The sequence below is a fragment of the Mobula hypostoma genome, chromosome X1 (genome assembly GCF_963921235.1).
Source record: "Mobula hypostoma chromosome X1, sMobHyp1.1, whole genome shotgun sequence".
In the NCBI taxonomy this organism is placed as follows: Eukaryota; Metazoa; Chordata; class Chondrichthyes; order Myliobatiformes; family Myliobatidae; genus Mobula; species Mobula hypostoma.
The window spans coordinates 69,545,526-69,561,421 of NC_086128.1; the positions used below are offsets into that span (position 1 = coordinate 69,545,526).

Genomic DNA, 15,896 nt, shown 5'->3' on the forward strand with positions numbered 1-15,896 from the left:
AGTACAGAAGGTTTACAGGGATGTTGCCAGGTCTGGGGGTCCTGAGTTATAGGGAAAGACTGAATAGGTTCGGACTTTATTCTTTGAAAAGGAGAAGATTGAGAGTAGATTTGATAGAGGTATACAAAATTATCAGGGGTATAGATAGGGTCAGTGCAAGCAGGCTTTTTCCACTTAGGTTGAGTGGGACTAGAACTAGAGGCCATGGGCTAAGGGTAAAATGTGAAAAGTTTAAGGGAATATGAGGAGGAAACTTCTTCACTCAGAGGGCCATGAGAGTGCGGAACAAGCTGTCCGCACAAGTGGTGCATGAGAACTCGATTTCAGTGTTTAAGAGAAGATTGGCTAGGTACATGGATGGTAGAGATCTGGAGGGCTGTGGTTCTGGTGCAGATCCATGGGAGTAGGCAACTTAAATTGTTGTGGCACGAACTAGATGAGCCAATGGGCCATTTTCTGTGCTAGAAAAGTTGTCTTGCTTAAAATATTAAAGAAATGTGTCATCTTTAACTTTATACTTTTTGGAAATCAGTTCATCTTTTACTTGCTTGGCTATTCACAGTAACAGGAATTTTGACCAGGGGTGCCCAAACTTTTGCATGCCACTGTATGCTCCAACAGTTTCCTAAAACACAATGAGGATAGAAAGAAGAAGCAGAAGACATAGAAAAGGTGAAATAATTGATTCTCTGGAGAATGTTGCCTGAGGAATCGTCATTTGTTGGTGCTATGTTTACCCCTTTACCAGGTCACGTATAGAGGGTGAAGCACTCTGCTGCCTTTCCAGCAACTGTGGATAGCGAGTTAATGTTTAATCTGTGCATCACCCTTTACCCTTCATCTGGATTACTGTGTGCACTCTGGGGGGAGGGAAAGCGTTAGATTGAAATTTCTCTGTCTCCCAGTAGGTGGTGGTGTTGTTCCCTGTCTGATGTGTTGGTATCAGAATCAGGTTTAATACCCCCGGCATAGGTCGTGAAATTTGTTTTATGGCAGCTGTACTTTACAGTGCGTAATGATAGAAACTGTAAATTATAGTAATGAAAACAGTGCAGAAGAAAGGAAAAAATGGTCCATGGTGCTCATTCAGAAATCTGATGGCAAAGAGGAAGAAGCTATTCCCAATACAGTGACCTCCTCCTTGATGTTAGCAATGAGAAGAGGGCATCTCCCTGGTAATGGGAGTCCCTCTTGACAGATGCCACCTTTTTGAGGCATCCTTAATGGTATGACTAATCTTTCATCCTCACCACAGCCACAGATGGTTCATCCTCCCTTTCTCACTAGAACAATCTTGTATTGAAATCGCTGAAGAATTTCCTCAACTGCCTGCCGCAGCTGGTCTAGACTCGGTTTCATCTGTTTTCCTGGTCCATATAAGTAAACTCTAATCACATCCCACTGCGATAGCTGTGACCTTCCAGACACTGGTTTCACGTCCTCACGCTTTGTCTGTAATTCTGCCCCGCCAAGATCACTGGCGGATGACTTACATTGCTCTGAGATTAGTAATTAATTCTGTCTCATTGCACAAAACCAGATCCAGGGTAGCCTGTTTTCTCAATAGTTCCTCTAAGGAACCATCCTGTATACACACTGTGAACTTGTCCTCAAGGCTAGTTTTGGTAGCTGAATTTGTCCAATCACTACGAGAGATAAAGTCAGCTAAGAATATCACAGACTAGATGGGCCAAAGGGCCTATTTCTGTGCTCTATGCCTCTACAAACTTGTCCTCAAGGCTAGTTTTGCTAGCTGAATTAGTCCAATCAGTATAATAGTTATGAATATCATAGTATTTCCCATTACTTCTCAGTTTATACTCTGTCCTGGTGTCTAACTACTGTTAGGAAGCCTGTGTATTCATTTGCTATCAGCTCACCCACCTTGTAACCAATGCTGTGCATTTCAATAAAGATCCATTAGCTTTATTCTTATTCTTATTCTGCTCTGCTCTGTTTCCTGGTGCCCTTTCATCCTTATTCTCATTCCCCTCTGCTCTGTCCCCTGGTGCTCCTTTAACACTTATTGCCCTGCATTTCCTGATATACAAACAAGAGAAAATCTGCAGATGCTGGGAATCCGAGCAACACACACACACACAAAATGCTTGAGGAACTCAGCAGGCCAGGCAGCAACTATGGCAATCCTGATAGGCTTCTGTTTGCGTTGACCTGGTCATTTCCCTGGATGATAGCCTTCTCCTTTCAGGGTAACCCTTCACTCGAACCCCCTTTCTGCCATGTTCAGCCTAGCCCTACGCATTACTCCATGTTCCCAGTGTTATCTTTTACTTTGTTTTTTTCATTTGTACAGTCTGTCTTCTTTTGCACTTTGGTTGAGTCAGTCTTTGTGTGTAGTTTTTCATTGATTCTATTGTATTTCTTTGTCCCGCTGTGAATCCCTGCAAGAAAATGAATCTAAAGGTTGAATATGGTGACATATACATACTTTGAAAATGAACTTACTTTGAACTTTGAATATTGTGACTCTCTTTTTGGGCTCCCAGCCTCGTATCAAGTTAGTTTCAACAATCGTTCCTTCATTATGTGCCATGTCATATGACAAAAGCTATCATGGTCTATCCATGAGATAGAATCATAGAAACAGGCCCTTCGGCCAAACCACTTAGACTGTCTACTCCCATCGAGCTGCTCTGAGATCATAGCCCGACCATCTGTGTACTTATCCAATTTTATTTTAAATGTTGAAATCGAGCTCGCATGCACCATTTGCACTGGCAGCTCATTCCACGTTCTCACGGCTCTCTGAGGGCCGTGAAGAGGTTTCTCCTCATGTTCTCCTTAAACTTTTCACCTTTCACCCTCAACCCATGAGTGGTTGTGGTCCCACCCAACCTCAGTGCAAAAAGCCTCCTTGCATGTACCCTATCTATACCCCTCATAATCTTGTATACTTTTATCAAATCTCCTCCCAATCTTCTACGTCCCAAGGAATAAAGGCCAAACCTATTCAATCTTCCCTTATAACTCAGGTCCTCCAGACCTTGTAAATTTACTCTTCTAACCTTGTTTGCTTGTAGGTAGGTGACTAAAACTGCGCACAATACTCCAAATGAGGCCTCAAAAATGTCTTGCACAACTTGCTGGCAAATTTTTCTACAGAAGTGGTTTGCCATTGCCTTTACAAGATCGCTGACCCCTGAGCCAGTATCAATACTCTTCAGAGATTGTCTACCTGGTGTCAGTGGTCTCATCATCACCAGAACTTGGGATATGCACCGGCTGCTCATACAACCATCCACCACCTGCTCCCATGGTGACCCTCATCAGGGGTGGGGAGGTGGAGGGTAGCAGAGTGAAGTGGCGCCTTACACCTCCTTTGGTAGAGTTGTAACTCCACCCCACAAACCCATTAATTTGTCACAGCACATAACAAATGAACAATGCATACTTTGAAAATAAATTCACTTTAAACTTTGAACATTCTGATTCTCCTTGGGTTCCGAGTCCCTTAGTTCCAAACAGTACTAGCAAAGTTTGCACAGAGTTATCCTCCAACATTCACCTTTTCCAGAACCTCAAGCCTTCGTTCCCACACCATCTCTGCAGCCATGCATTCAGCAACCTACTTTGTTTCCCTTCCTGTCTATCCTCTAGAAATATGAAATGTGCCTGACTATTCAGTTCCTAACTGCAGTCACCTTGCAATCAAGTGTCTATAGTGACTGTTGGACTACAATGCCTGTGAAAAGTATTCCACTCCCTTGGAAGTTTTCATGTTTTATTGTTTTACAACATTGAATCACAGTAGATTTAATTCGGCTTTTTTGATACCGATGAACAGGAAAAGACTCTTTAGTATCAAAGTGAAAACGGATCTCTACAAAGTGATCTAAATTAATTACAAATATAAAACACAAAATAACTGATTGCATAAGTGTTCACCCCTCCCCTTTAATATGACACACCAAATCGTCACTGGTGCAGCCAATTCATTTTAGAAGTCACATAATTAGTTAAATGGAGATCTGTTTTTGGAGACATGTGTGCGGTCAAGGTGTTTCAATTGATTGTAGTAAAAGTATACCTGTATCTAAAAGGTCCAAGTCAGTATTCTGGCAAAAGCTACATCATGAAGGTGAAAGAACACTCCAAGCAAATCCGTGTAAAGGTTATTGAAAAGCACAAATCAGGAGATGAATAAAATAAAACTTCCAAGTCACTGAATGTCCCTTGGAGTGCAGTTAAGTCAATTGTCAAGAAATGGAAAGAATATGGTACAGCTGTAAATCTGCCAAGAGCAGGCCATCCTCAAAAACTGAGTGACCGTATAAGAGAGGGGGACTAGTGAGGGAGGCCACCAAGAGACCTATGACAACTCTGGAGCCACTTAAAGCTTCAGTGGCTGAGATGAGAGAGATTGTGCTTACAACAACTGTTTCCCGGGAGTTTCACTAGTCACAGCTCTATGGGAGAGTGGCAAAGAGACTGTTTAAAAAACTCACATGAAATCTCAGCTAGAGTTTGCCAGAAGGCATGTGGGAGGCTCTGAAGTCAGCTGGAAGAAGGTTCTCTGGTCTGATGAAACCAAAATTGTGTTTTTTGGCCACCAGATTAAACACTATGTATGGTGTAAGCCAAACTGCACACATCATCAAAAACACACCATCCCTACCGTGAAGCATGGTGGTGGCTGCATCATGCTGTCAGGATGCTTCACTGCAGCAGGCCCTGGAAGGCTTGTGAAGGTAGAGGGCAAAATGAATGCAGCAAAATACAGGAACATCCTGGAGGAAAACCTAATGCAGCCTGCAAGAGAACTGCGAACTGGGAGATTTGTTTTCCAGCAAGACAATGACCCCAAGCATAAAGCCAAAGCTACACAGGAATGGCTTAAAAACAACAAAGTTAATAGAACATAGAAATCTACAGCATATTACAGGCCCTTCGGCCCACAATGTTATGCCAACCATGTAACCTACTCGAGAAACGACCTAGAATCACCCTACCGTATAGAGTCCAGACCTCAATCCAATTGAGAATTTGTGGCTGGACTTGAAAAGGGCTGTTCAATCATGATCCCCGTGCAGACTGATAGAGCTTGAGCAGTTTTGTAAAGAATGATGGGGGAAAGTTGCAGTGTCCAGATGTGTAAAGCTGTTAGAGACCTGTCCACACAGACTCAAGGCTGTGCAATTACTGCCGAAATACTGACTTGAAGGGGGGAGGGGGAATGAATACCTATGCAATCAATTATTTTGTGTTTTATATTTGTAATTAACTTTGAAGAGATATATTTTCACTTTGAAGAGTCTTTTTCTGTTGATTAGTGTCAAAAAAAACCAAATTAAATCCACTGTGATTCAATGTAGTAAAACAATCAAACATGAAAACTTCCAAGGGGCTGAACACTTTTTTATAGGCACTGTATATCCATTTGTCCCACCAACTCATCTGTCTTCGGATAAAGAGCCTTTAACTTTATCCTGTCATCGCTCGCTCAGTTTTCTGGTGCTCCCATATGCCTGTGTACTCCACCCTTCCTCAGACATCCTTATTATTGCCTCATCATCACCTTACAGAATTGCCCTCTCTTTCTCTTTGCCCTTCGCCTGAACCTCAATCTTCTGTTTGCTTAACTCCATACTGAGTCCTACTGCAGCTTCTCCCCTCTACGCACGCGAAGCTCTATTAAACCTCCCTGACCTCCACTAGCCTCCTTCCCCTGTTGAGGAGCCGCCTGCCTGTCTCTTCGAGGTCCCGGCTCTCCCACCTTGATGTCTGGTGGTTTAAAGGAAGTGTCACTGTCCTCTCACAGACAGCACCAGCAGTGCTTGGGTCATCGGGATTCTCTTGGTCCCTGTTCCTCTTGAATCCACAGCCTGATGTTTGAAGGCTAAAGAAAGTGTCAGAGTCCTCCCACAGACAGCAAGGGTTCTCTTGATCACCCTCCTCGTTTCCAGTTTAAAACACCATTGTTCTCTCAGTTCAGACGCAGGGTCATTAACCTGAAGTTTGCTGCCTAACCTGCTACATATCACGTTCTGTTGTTGTTTGAGATTTCGAGCTACTGTTAGAGAGGTCATGTGCTACTCCCACCAGTGACTCATAACCTTACTATTTCTAATCCCCACCCAAACTGATTTTACAACCTGAACTTATTTTTTTTAATGCACCACGTTCTGTTTTTAAATTACTTCTCACTTCAGTTTGTTGTTTTTCTCTTAAGCCACGCTGGTTACATGAAATTAAACTGATAAGAGCTATTGGATTGCAGGTCAAAAGTCGGCACCTCTTAACGCACAAACCATTTTTTGTTTTACTGATTTGCAGTAGATCCTTTTGGCTACGGATGGGAAGAAGTTTGCAAAAAGTTCATACACGACTGTGAGGATGAAACAAACAAAAGGGTGGAGAAGGTAAGCTGAGAACATAAGAGAACTTGTTCTTGCTGGGACTTCCACAAGGGGACATATCTCATCATCAAGCTAGAGTTCATTCAACCATACACAACATCGTCCCTCTGGGCCAGAGTGCAAAGCAGAGTACTACAGTGATGACCCACCGCATACAGTCACAGGGCATACGGTCACACAGTCACACACAGTACTACAGTGATGACCCACCACATACAGTCACACACAGGGCATACGGTCACACAGTCACACACAGTACTACAGTGATGACCCACCACATACAGTCACACACAGGGCATACGGTCACACAGTACTACAGTGACGACCCACCACATGGAGTCACACACAGAGCATATAGTCACAGGGCATACAGTCACACATCACATACAGTCACACACAGGGCATACGGTCACACACAGTACTACAGTGATGACCCACCACATACAGTCACACAGTACATACGGTCACACACAGTACATATGGTCACACAGCACATACAGTCACACACAGGGCATATGGTCACACACAGGGCATACTGTCACACAGCACATACGGTCACACACAGAGCATACAGTCACACACAGTACATACGGTCACACACAGCACATAACAGTCACACATACATACGGTCACACACAGTACATACAGTCACACACAGTACATACGGTCACACACAGGGCACACGGTCACACACAGGGCATACGGTCACACACAGGGCATACGGTCACACACAGTACATACAGTCACACACAGTACATACGGTCACACACAGGGCACACGGTCACACACAGGGCATACGGTCACACACAGGGCATACGGTCACACACAGTACATACGGTCACACAGTACATACGGTCACACACAGGGCACACGGTCACACACAGGGCATACGGTCACACACAGTACATACAGTCACACACAGGGCATACGGTCACACAGTCACACACAGCACATACAGTCACACATAGGGTATACGGTCACACAGTCACACACAGCACATACAGTCACACATCACAAACAGTCACACACAGGGCACACGGTCACACACAGGGCATACGGTCACGCAGTACATTTAGTCACACACAATACATAGAGTCACACACAGCACATGCAGTCACACACAGTACAGTCACACACAATACATAGAGTCACACACAGCACATACAGTCACACACAGTACATACAGTCACACAGCACATATAGTCACACACAGGGCATACAGTCACACACAGTACACAGTCACACACAGGACATACAGTCACACACGGCATACAGTCACACACACACAGCACATACAGTCACACACAGTACATATGGTCACACACAGTCACATACAGTCACACAGTACATACGGTCACACACAGGGCATACAGTCACACACAGCACATACAGTCACACAGTACATATGGTCACAGTCACACACAGCACATACAGTATATACGGTCACACACAGTCACACACAGGGCATACGGTCACAGTCACACACAGCACGTACAGTCACACACAGTACATACAGTCACACAGCACATACAGTCACACACAGGGCATACGGTCACACAGTCACACACAGCACGTACAGTCACACACAGCACATACGGTCACACACAGGGCATACAGTCACACACAGTACTACAGTGACGACCCAGCACATACAGTCACACACAGGGCATACGGTCACACAGTCACACACAGCACATACAGTCACACACAGGGCATACGGTCACACAGTCACACACAGCACATACGGTCACACACAAGACATACAGTCACACACAGTGCGTACAGTCACACAGGGCATACAGTCACACACAGTACATACGGTCACACAGTACATACAGTCACATAGCACACAGTCACACAGCACATACGGTCACACACAGGGCATACAGTCACACACAGTACTACAGTGACGACCTGCCACATACAGTCACACACAGGGCATGCGGTCACACAGTCACACACAGCACATACAGTCACACACAGCACATACAGTCACACACAGCACATAGTGTCACACACAGGGCATACGGTCACACAGTCACACACAGCACATACAGTCACACACAGCACATATAGTCACACAGCACATATAGTCACACAGCACATACAGTCACACAGTACATATGGTCACATACAGTCACACAGCACATACCCTCACACACAGTACATATAGTCACACACAGTACATACAGTTACACAGCACATACGGTCACACCCAGGACATACAATCACACACGGTACATACAGTCACACAGAGGACACGGTACAGTCACATTAGGACCCATACAGCTTGGCACCGGTATCGTCACAGAGCAATGCGTGGTTAAGTGCCTTGCTCAAGGACACATTTGCTGCTTCGGCTGAGGCTCGAACTAGCGACCTTCAGATCACTAGACCGACGCCTTAACCACTTGGCCACGTGCCACATCACACACTATATAGAGTCACATGGTCACACAGGGCACATACGGTCACACACAGTACAGACAGTCACACTCACAGACACACAGGACAAACAGTCACACACAGCACATAGTCACACACAATGCAGAAACCTACGATCCACCACATGCAGTCACGAAACAACACTAGCACAGGGCCCTAAGTGACACGGCCTGAAGGTTGACAGGTTGACATAAAGTTCGAGGTGTTTATATGGGACAGTGTGATGTTACTGACATTACACTGACTATTGTAATAAAACAAACAGTCATATAAATACGTGACACAGAAGCAATAAAAGTTGAAAAGTAACCAGTGCAGGAGGGGAGTGTGCCTGTGAGTTGGGGAATAGGGGTGGGGTTGTGGGGGTGATGGGGTATTAAGAGAGTACTGCCAAGCATAAAGTGTGTAAATGTGCACAAACAGCCGGTGTATGCTCACAACATTCCTATCAAATAGTTTCCACCACCACCCCCCCCCCCACAATTTGTAGGCTGAGACAGTGGTGAGGAAGGCAAATACAATATTAACTAGCATTCATTTCAAGAGGACTAGAATAGGGGATAAAGCTGAAGCTTTATAAGGCATTGGTCAGACCACACTTGGAGCATTATGAGCAGTTTACCTAAGAAAAGATGTGCTGGCACTGGAGAGGAGGTTCATGACAATGATCCCAGGAATGAAAGGGTTAACATATGAGGAGCGTTTGATGGCTCTGGGCCTATACTCGGTGGAGTTTAGCAGAATGTGGGGGGATATCATTGAAACTTATTGAATCTTGAAAGACATAGATAGAGTACATGTGGAGAGGATGTTTCCTGTAGTGGGGGAGTCTAGGACCAGAGGGTACAGATAGAGTGGATGTGGAGAGGATGTTTCCTATAGTGAGGGAGTCTAGGAACAGAGGACACAGATAGAGTGGATGTGGAGAGGATGTTTCCTATACTGGGGGAGTCTAGGACCAGAGGGTACAGATAGAGTGGATGTGGAGAGGATGTTTCCTGTAGTGGGGGAGTCTAGGACCAGAGGACACAGATAGAGTGGATGTGGAGAGGATGTTTCCTGTAGTGGGGGAGTCTAGGACCAGAGGACACAGATAGAGTGGATGTGGAGAGGATGTTTCCTACAGTGGGGGAGTCTAGGACCAGAGGGTACAGATAGAGTGGATGTGGAGAGGATGTTTCCTGTAGTGGGGGAGTCTAGGACCAGAGGACACAGATAGAGTGGATGTGGAGAGGATGTTTCCTACAGTGGGGGAGTCTAGGACCAGAGGGTACAGATAGAGTGGATGTGGAGAGGATGTTTCCTATAGTGGGGGAGTCTAGGACCAGAGGGCACAGATAGAGTGGATGTGGAGAGGATGTTTCCTATAGTGGGGGAGTCTAGGACCAGAGGGCACAGATAGAGTGGATGTAGAGAGGATGTTTCCTATAGTGGGGGAGTCTAGGACCAGAGGACACAGATAGAGTGGATGTGGAGAGGATGTTTCCTATAGTGAGGGAGTCTAGGATCAGAGGGCACAGATAGAGTGGATGCAGAGAGGATGTTTCCTGTAGTGGGGAGAGTCTAGGACCAGAGGACACAGATAGAGTGGATGTGGAGAGGATGTTTCCTATAGTGGGGGAGTCTAGGACCAGAGGACACAGATAGGGTGGATGTGGAGAGGATGTTTCCTATAGTGGGGGAGTCTAGGACCAGAGGACACAGATAGAGTGGATGTGGAGAGGATGTTTCCTATAGTGAGGGAGTCTAGGATCAGAGGGCACAGATAGAGTGGATGCAGAGAGGATGTTTCCTGTAGTGGGGAGAGTCTAGGACCAGAGGACACAGATAGAGTGGATGTGGAGAGGATGTTTCCTATAGTGAGGGAGTCTAGGACCAGAGGACACAGAACTGAGGGACATCCAATTAGAACAGAGATAAGGAGTGGTGAATCTGTGGAATTCATTGCCACAGATAGCTGTGCAGACCAAGTCGTTGAGTATATTTAAAGTGGAGGTAGACAGATTCTTGATTAATTGGAACATTAAAGGTTGCAGAGAGAATGGTTTCTTTCCTGAAATCATTCTCGTGAACTGCCTCTGGATCCTCTCCAATGCCAGAACATCTTTATTAGATAAGGAGCCCAAAACTGCTCACAATACTCTAAATGCAGTCTGACCAATGCCTTATGAAGCCTCAGCATTACATCCTTGCTTTTATATTCTAGTCCTTTCAAAATAAATGCTAATATTGCATTTGTCTTCCTCACACAGACTCAACCTGTAAGTTAACCTTTAGGGAATCCTGCACAAGGACTCCCAAGTCCCCTTGAGACTCAGTTTTTGGAATTTTTTCTCCATTTAGAAAGTAGGCTATGCTTTAATTTCTTCTACCAAACTGCATGACCATGCACTTCCTGACATTATATTCCATCTGCTACTTCTTTGTCCATTTTCCTAATCTACCTACGAGGAGTGATTAATAAGTTCGTGGCCTAAGGTAGAAGGAGTCAGTTTTAGAAAACCTAGCACATTTATTTTTCAGCATAGTCCCCTCCTACGTGTACACACTTAGTCCAGCGGTCGTGGAGCATACGGATCCTTCTGTGTAGAAGTCCACAGCAGGGGTGATTGATAAGGTAGAAAGAGATGAGTTATTAACTTCAAACTTTCTGCATTATCACTCAAAGAGCTGAACTGCACGTGCATGTAACGAGAGCGTCCTGGACCTCCAGGTGGTCCATACCTGGGGTGATTGATAAATTTGTGGCCTAAGGTAGAAGGAGATGAGTTATACAGCTCTCGTTACATGCGCGTGCAGGTCAACTCTGAGTGATAATGCAGAAAGTTTGAAGTTAATAACTCATCTCCTTCTGCCTTAGGCCATGAACATATCAATGGATCCCTACGCTGGGCTGTGTGTGTAAATGTAGGAAAAATAAATGTGCTAGGTTTTCTGAAACTGACTCCTTCTACCTTAGGCCATGAATTTATCAATCACCCCTCGCAAGTCCTGCATAGCCTCTTTGCTTCCTCAAAACTAACTGCACCTCCATCTAGCTTCGGATCATTTGCAAACTTGGCAACAAAGCCATCAATTCCATCATCCAAATCAATGAAATATAATGTAAAAAGAAGTGGTCCCAACGCTAACCCCTTAGGAACACCACTAGTCACCGGCAGCCAACCAGAATAGGCCTCCTTTAATCCCACTGTTTGCCTCCTGCCAGTCAGCCAGTCTTCTATCGATGCTGGTATCTTTCCTGTAATACCATGGGCTTTTATCTTGTTAAGCAGCTTCAGGTGTGGCATGTCGGTCCGTGGCCTCCTGAACTGCCGCAATGAGGCCATACTCTGGTTGGAGGAGCAACACCTTATATTCCATCTGGGTAGCCTCCAACCTGATGGCATGAACATTGATTTCTCGAACTTCTGGTAATCGCCCCTTCCCCTTTTCCTTTACCATTTCCCATTCCCATTTCCCTCTCTCTCCTGATCTCCTTGCTACCTCCCTCTGGTGCTCCTCCCCCTTCCCGTTCTTCCATGGATTCAGACTCCCCCTTCTCCAGCTCTTTATCTCTTTCACCAATCGACTTCCAGACTCTTTACTTCACCCTCCCCCTCTCCGGGTTTCACATCACCTACCACCTTGTACTTCTTCCTCTCCTCTGACTTCTAATCTTTTTTTCCAGTCTTCCTTCCTGATGAAGGGTCTCAGCCCAAAAGGTCGACTGTTTACTCTTTTTCATATCTGCTGTCTGGCCTGCTGAGTTCTGCAGATTTTCTCTTACTCGTGTGCAGTATCTTGTCAAAGGCCTTAAGAAAATCCAAGTAAACCACATCCATTGACTCGCCTTTGTCTATCCTGTCTCAAAGACTTCCAGCAGATTTGTCTGGTAAAACTCTCCCTAGGCTGACTTTGGCCTACTTCATCATGCGGCTCTGTGTTCCTTTAAATAACTCCTTCCTGGTCATATGCATGTCCTCCAAAACATCTCCACTTGTTTCCCTCTTCTCTTCCGTATCCAAAATGCAAAACATATTACCATCCGTTGTACATAGCACAAGGCACATATAACACATACAAGATATCAGTAAAATACAGTCACACAAAAAGGTGTCGTCCAAGACCTTGAGTCCATGGGTGTTTACTTTAAGTTCTTAATGTTCAGCAGCATCATGCGATCGTAAAGATGCATTTAAAAATGACAATAACACCTTTGGTTGACCCTGTAGAAGCCACTATGTCCGAGCACACCACCATCTTACCAGAAGGACTGTAACAACCTGCCGGCCTGTGTAAATTTTCCGTCGCTATCTTAAAACTAATAGAATTGTGGTCACAAAGGAGAAAATCTGCAGATGCGGAAAATCAAAGTAACAGTAACAGTCGATGTTTCAGGCCGAGCTATTTCTTTGCACACCAGCTCTGCAAGTTCCAGTTGACTATTGGGGGGGCAGGGGGGTTTAATATACAAGCCTACTAGAGTGACTGTCCCCTTCTTGTTTCCCTACTGAATAATCCGCACCCCCCCCCCCCAAGAATACTATCTAAGTACTGCTGTCAGAAAGGTCGCTTACATTATCATGCCTGTAGCATCTGTATCCTGGAACACTGAACTGGCAGTCCTTCCTTTCCCTCAGCCATGTTTCAGTTATGGCTGTGACATCCCAGTCCCCAGGGCCAATCCACACTGTGACTTCCAGTAACCACTCCGTTCCCTGTTTTATCTCCTCATCCCACCGACCCTTCATCAGCCTCTCCAACTGCCCATCACCCACACGTCCCCTCCTTCCCTGGGTACAGTGTTCTATCAGATTGCATCTTCTCCGGCACTTTGTCAATTCCACCTCTCGCCCTCCTAACTACTTTGGAGATGAAGATGAGCTTTATTTGTCACATGCACTGTGCATCGAAATATACAGCGAAGTGCGTCGTTTTAGTCAATGGCCAATGCAGTCAGAGAATATACCGGGAGCACCCCGCGACTGTCGCCACCACCACACGCCAGCAACTCACTAACCCATACATCTTCAGAACGTGAAAGGAAACCGGAGTACTCAGAGAAAACCCAGGTGGTCACAGGAAGAACATACAAACTCCTTACAGACAGCGGTGGGAATTGAATTGAATTCAGTTCAATTCCCAGGCAAAGAAATGGCAGGTGGAGTTTAACCCAGCTAAATGTGAGGTTTTGCACCTTGGTAAGTCAACTGCAGAAACGCTAAAATGTTAAGGGGCAAGACCTTTAACAGTGTAGACCAGTATAGGGATCTTGGAGTCCAAGTTGATAGCTCCCAAAAAGAGGGTGCACAGAGTGGCTAAGAAGGAACGTGCATGCTCAAGGGTCTCGGCCTGAAACGTCGACTGCGCCTCTTCCTATAGATGCTGCCTGGCCTGCTGCGTTCACCAGCAACTTTGATGTGTGTTGCTTGAATTTCCAGCATCTGCAGAATTCCTCGTGTTTGCATGCTCAAGGTATTGAGTTCAAAAGTCAGGAAGTTATGTTGCAGCTTTATAAAACTCCAGTTAGGCTGCCTTTGGAGTAATGCATACAGTTTTGGTCTCATATTATGGGAAGGATGTTGAGGCTTTGGAGAGGGTGCAGAGGAGGTTTACCAAGATGCCGCCTGGTTTAGAGAGCATGTGCTATCACGAGAGGCTGGACAAACTTGGGTTGTTTTCTCAGGAGCAGAGGAGCTGGAGGTTGATAAGATCATGAGGGACATGGATACAATAGACAGTATTTGTTTCCCAGTGTTGAAAGGTCTAATACCAGAGGGCATGCAGTTAAGGTGAGAGGGAGTAAGCTCAAAGGAGTTGTGAGGGGCAAGTTTTTTACACAGAGAGTGGTTTGTACAGTCTGGGGCGGTGGTAGAGGCACAAACATCAGAGTCTTTGGAGAGACATTTAGATAGGCGCATGAATGTAAGGAAAATGGAAGGATATGGACATTATGTAGACAGAAGGGATTAGTTTAGTTGCCCATTTGATTACTAATTGATTTGGTTTGGCACAACATTGTGCCTGTTCTATGAATTGAACTTCTTCCATCATTTCCACTCTTTCTTCCTTACCTGATCCACCTATTCCCTGCTAGCTCTAACTCCCCACTTGCCCTACCTCCTAATTCCCCCCCACCCCCACTGCCTTTCTTTACAATCCTGATGAAGGGTCTCATCTGAAGTGTTGGCTGCCCATATCCCTCTGTAGTGAGATCACACAAGCCAAGGGACTGTCTCCAAGATGTTGGATTGGAGAATTTTGTTTAATGCGGGGAGGCCGATGCTTAGACAGCTACTGCATGCTCCTTGACAGATCGGGATCAGGGCCCAGTGGCATGGAATGCAAGACAGCTGGGGACCCTTCACTGCCGCAGTCTTCCTCTGCCGTGATCTTCCACCAGCAACAATGGCGAGGGTTTTGTCTGGAACCTCCCTTTGACCTTACCACCATGGGTGACCCTACCAGGAGCTAAACCTCAGATACGTCACTCTCGGCACCTCAGGAACTCAAGAGCCTCTCCACCGTGATAATGTGGCAGCTCTCAGAAAAGGCTTTCCCTCTGTAGATGCTGCCTGCCCTGCTGAGTTCCTCCAGCATTATTGTGTGTTGTGATTGATAGGGGATAGTCAACAGGGCTTTGCCTGGGGGAGATTATGTCACAGATTTGATTGAATCTTTTTAAAAAGTTGGCAAAGATGATTGTCAAGGTCAGCGCATTTTATGCCTACAATGACTTCAGCAAGGTTTTAACGAGTTCCTGCATGGTAGTCTGGTCTGGATGTTTGGATCGCACGAGAACATTTCAATGATTGAGCAAGTGATATTATCCCCTTTGGTTCAAGAGCCTGGTGATTGAAGTGTAATAACTGTTCCTGAACCTAGTGGTGTGAGTCCTGAGGCTCCTGTACCTCCTTCCTGATGGTTGAGGGGTGATAACTGTTCCTGAACCTGGTGGTGTGGGTCCTGAGGCTCCTGTACCTCCTTCCTGATGGTTGAGGGGTAATAACTGTTCCTAAACCTAGTGGTGTGAGTCCTGAGGCTCCTGTACCTCCTTCCTGATGGTTGAGGGGTAATAACTGTTCCTGAACC

The 15,896-nt window shown here is 45.5% G+C and overlaps 1 protein-coding gene across 1 annotated transcript in view; it reads left to right on the top strand.

Annotated features, from left to right (window-relative positions):
- LOC134340242 (zona pellucida-binding protein 2-like) overlaps positions 1 to 15,896 on the top strand; it is a 103,122-nt gene that overhangs the window by 63,069 nt on the left and 24,157 nt on the right. Inside the window, exon 6 of the mRNA XM_063037243.1 lies at positions 6,295 to 6,380. Coding sequence (XP_062893313.1) covers positions 6,295 to 6,380 — 86 coding nt within the window. The remainder of the gene's footprint in view (positions 1 to 6,294; positions 6,381 to 15,896) is intronic.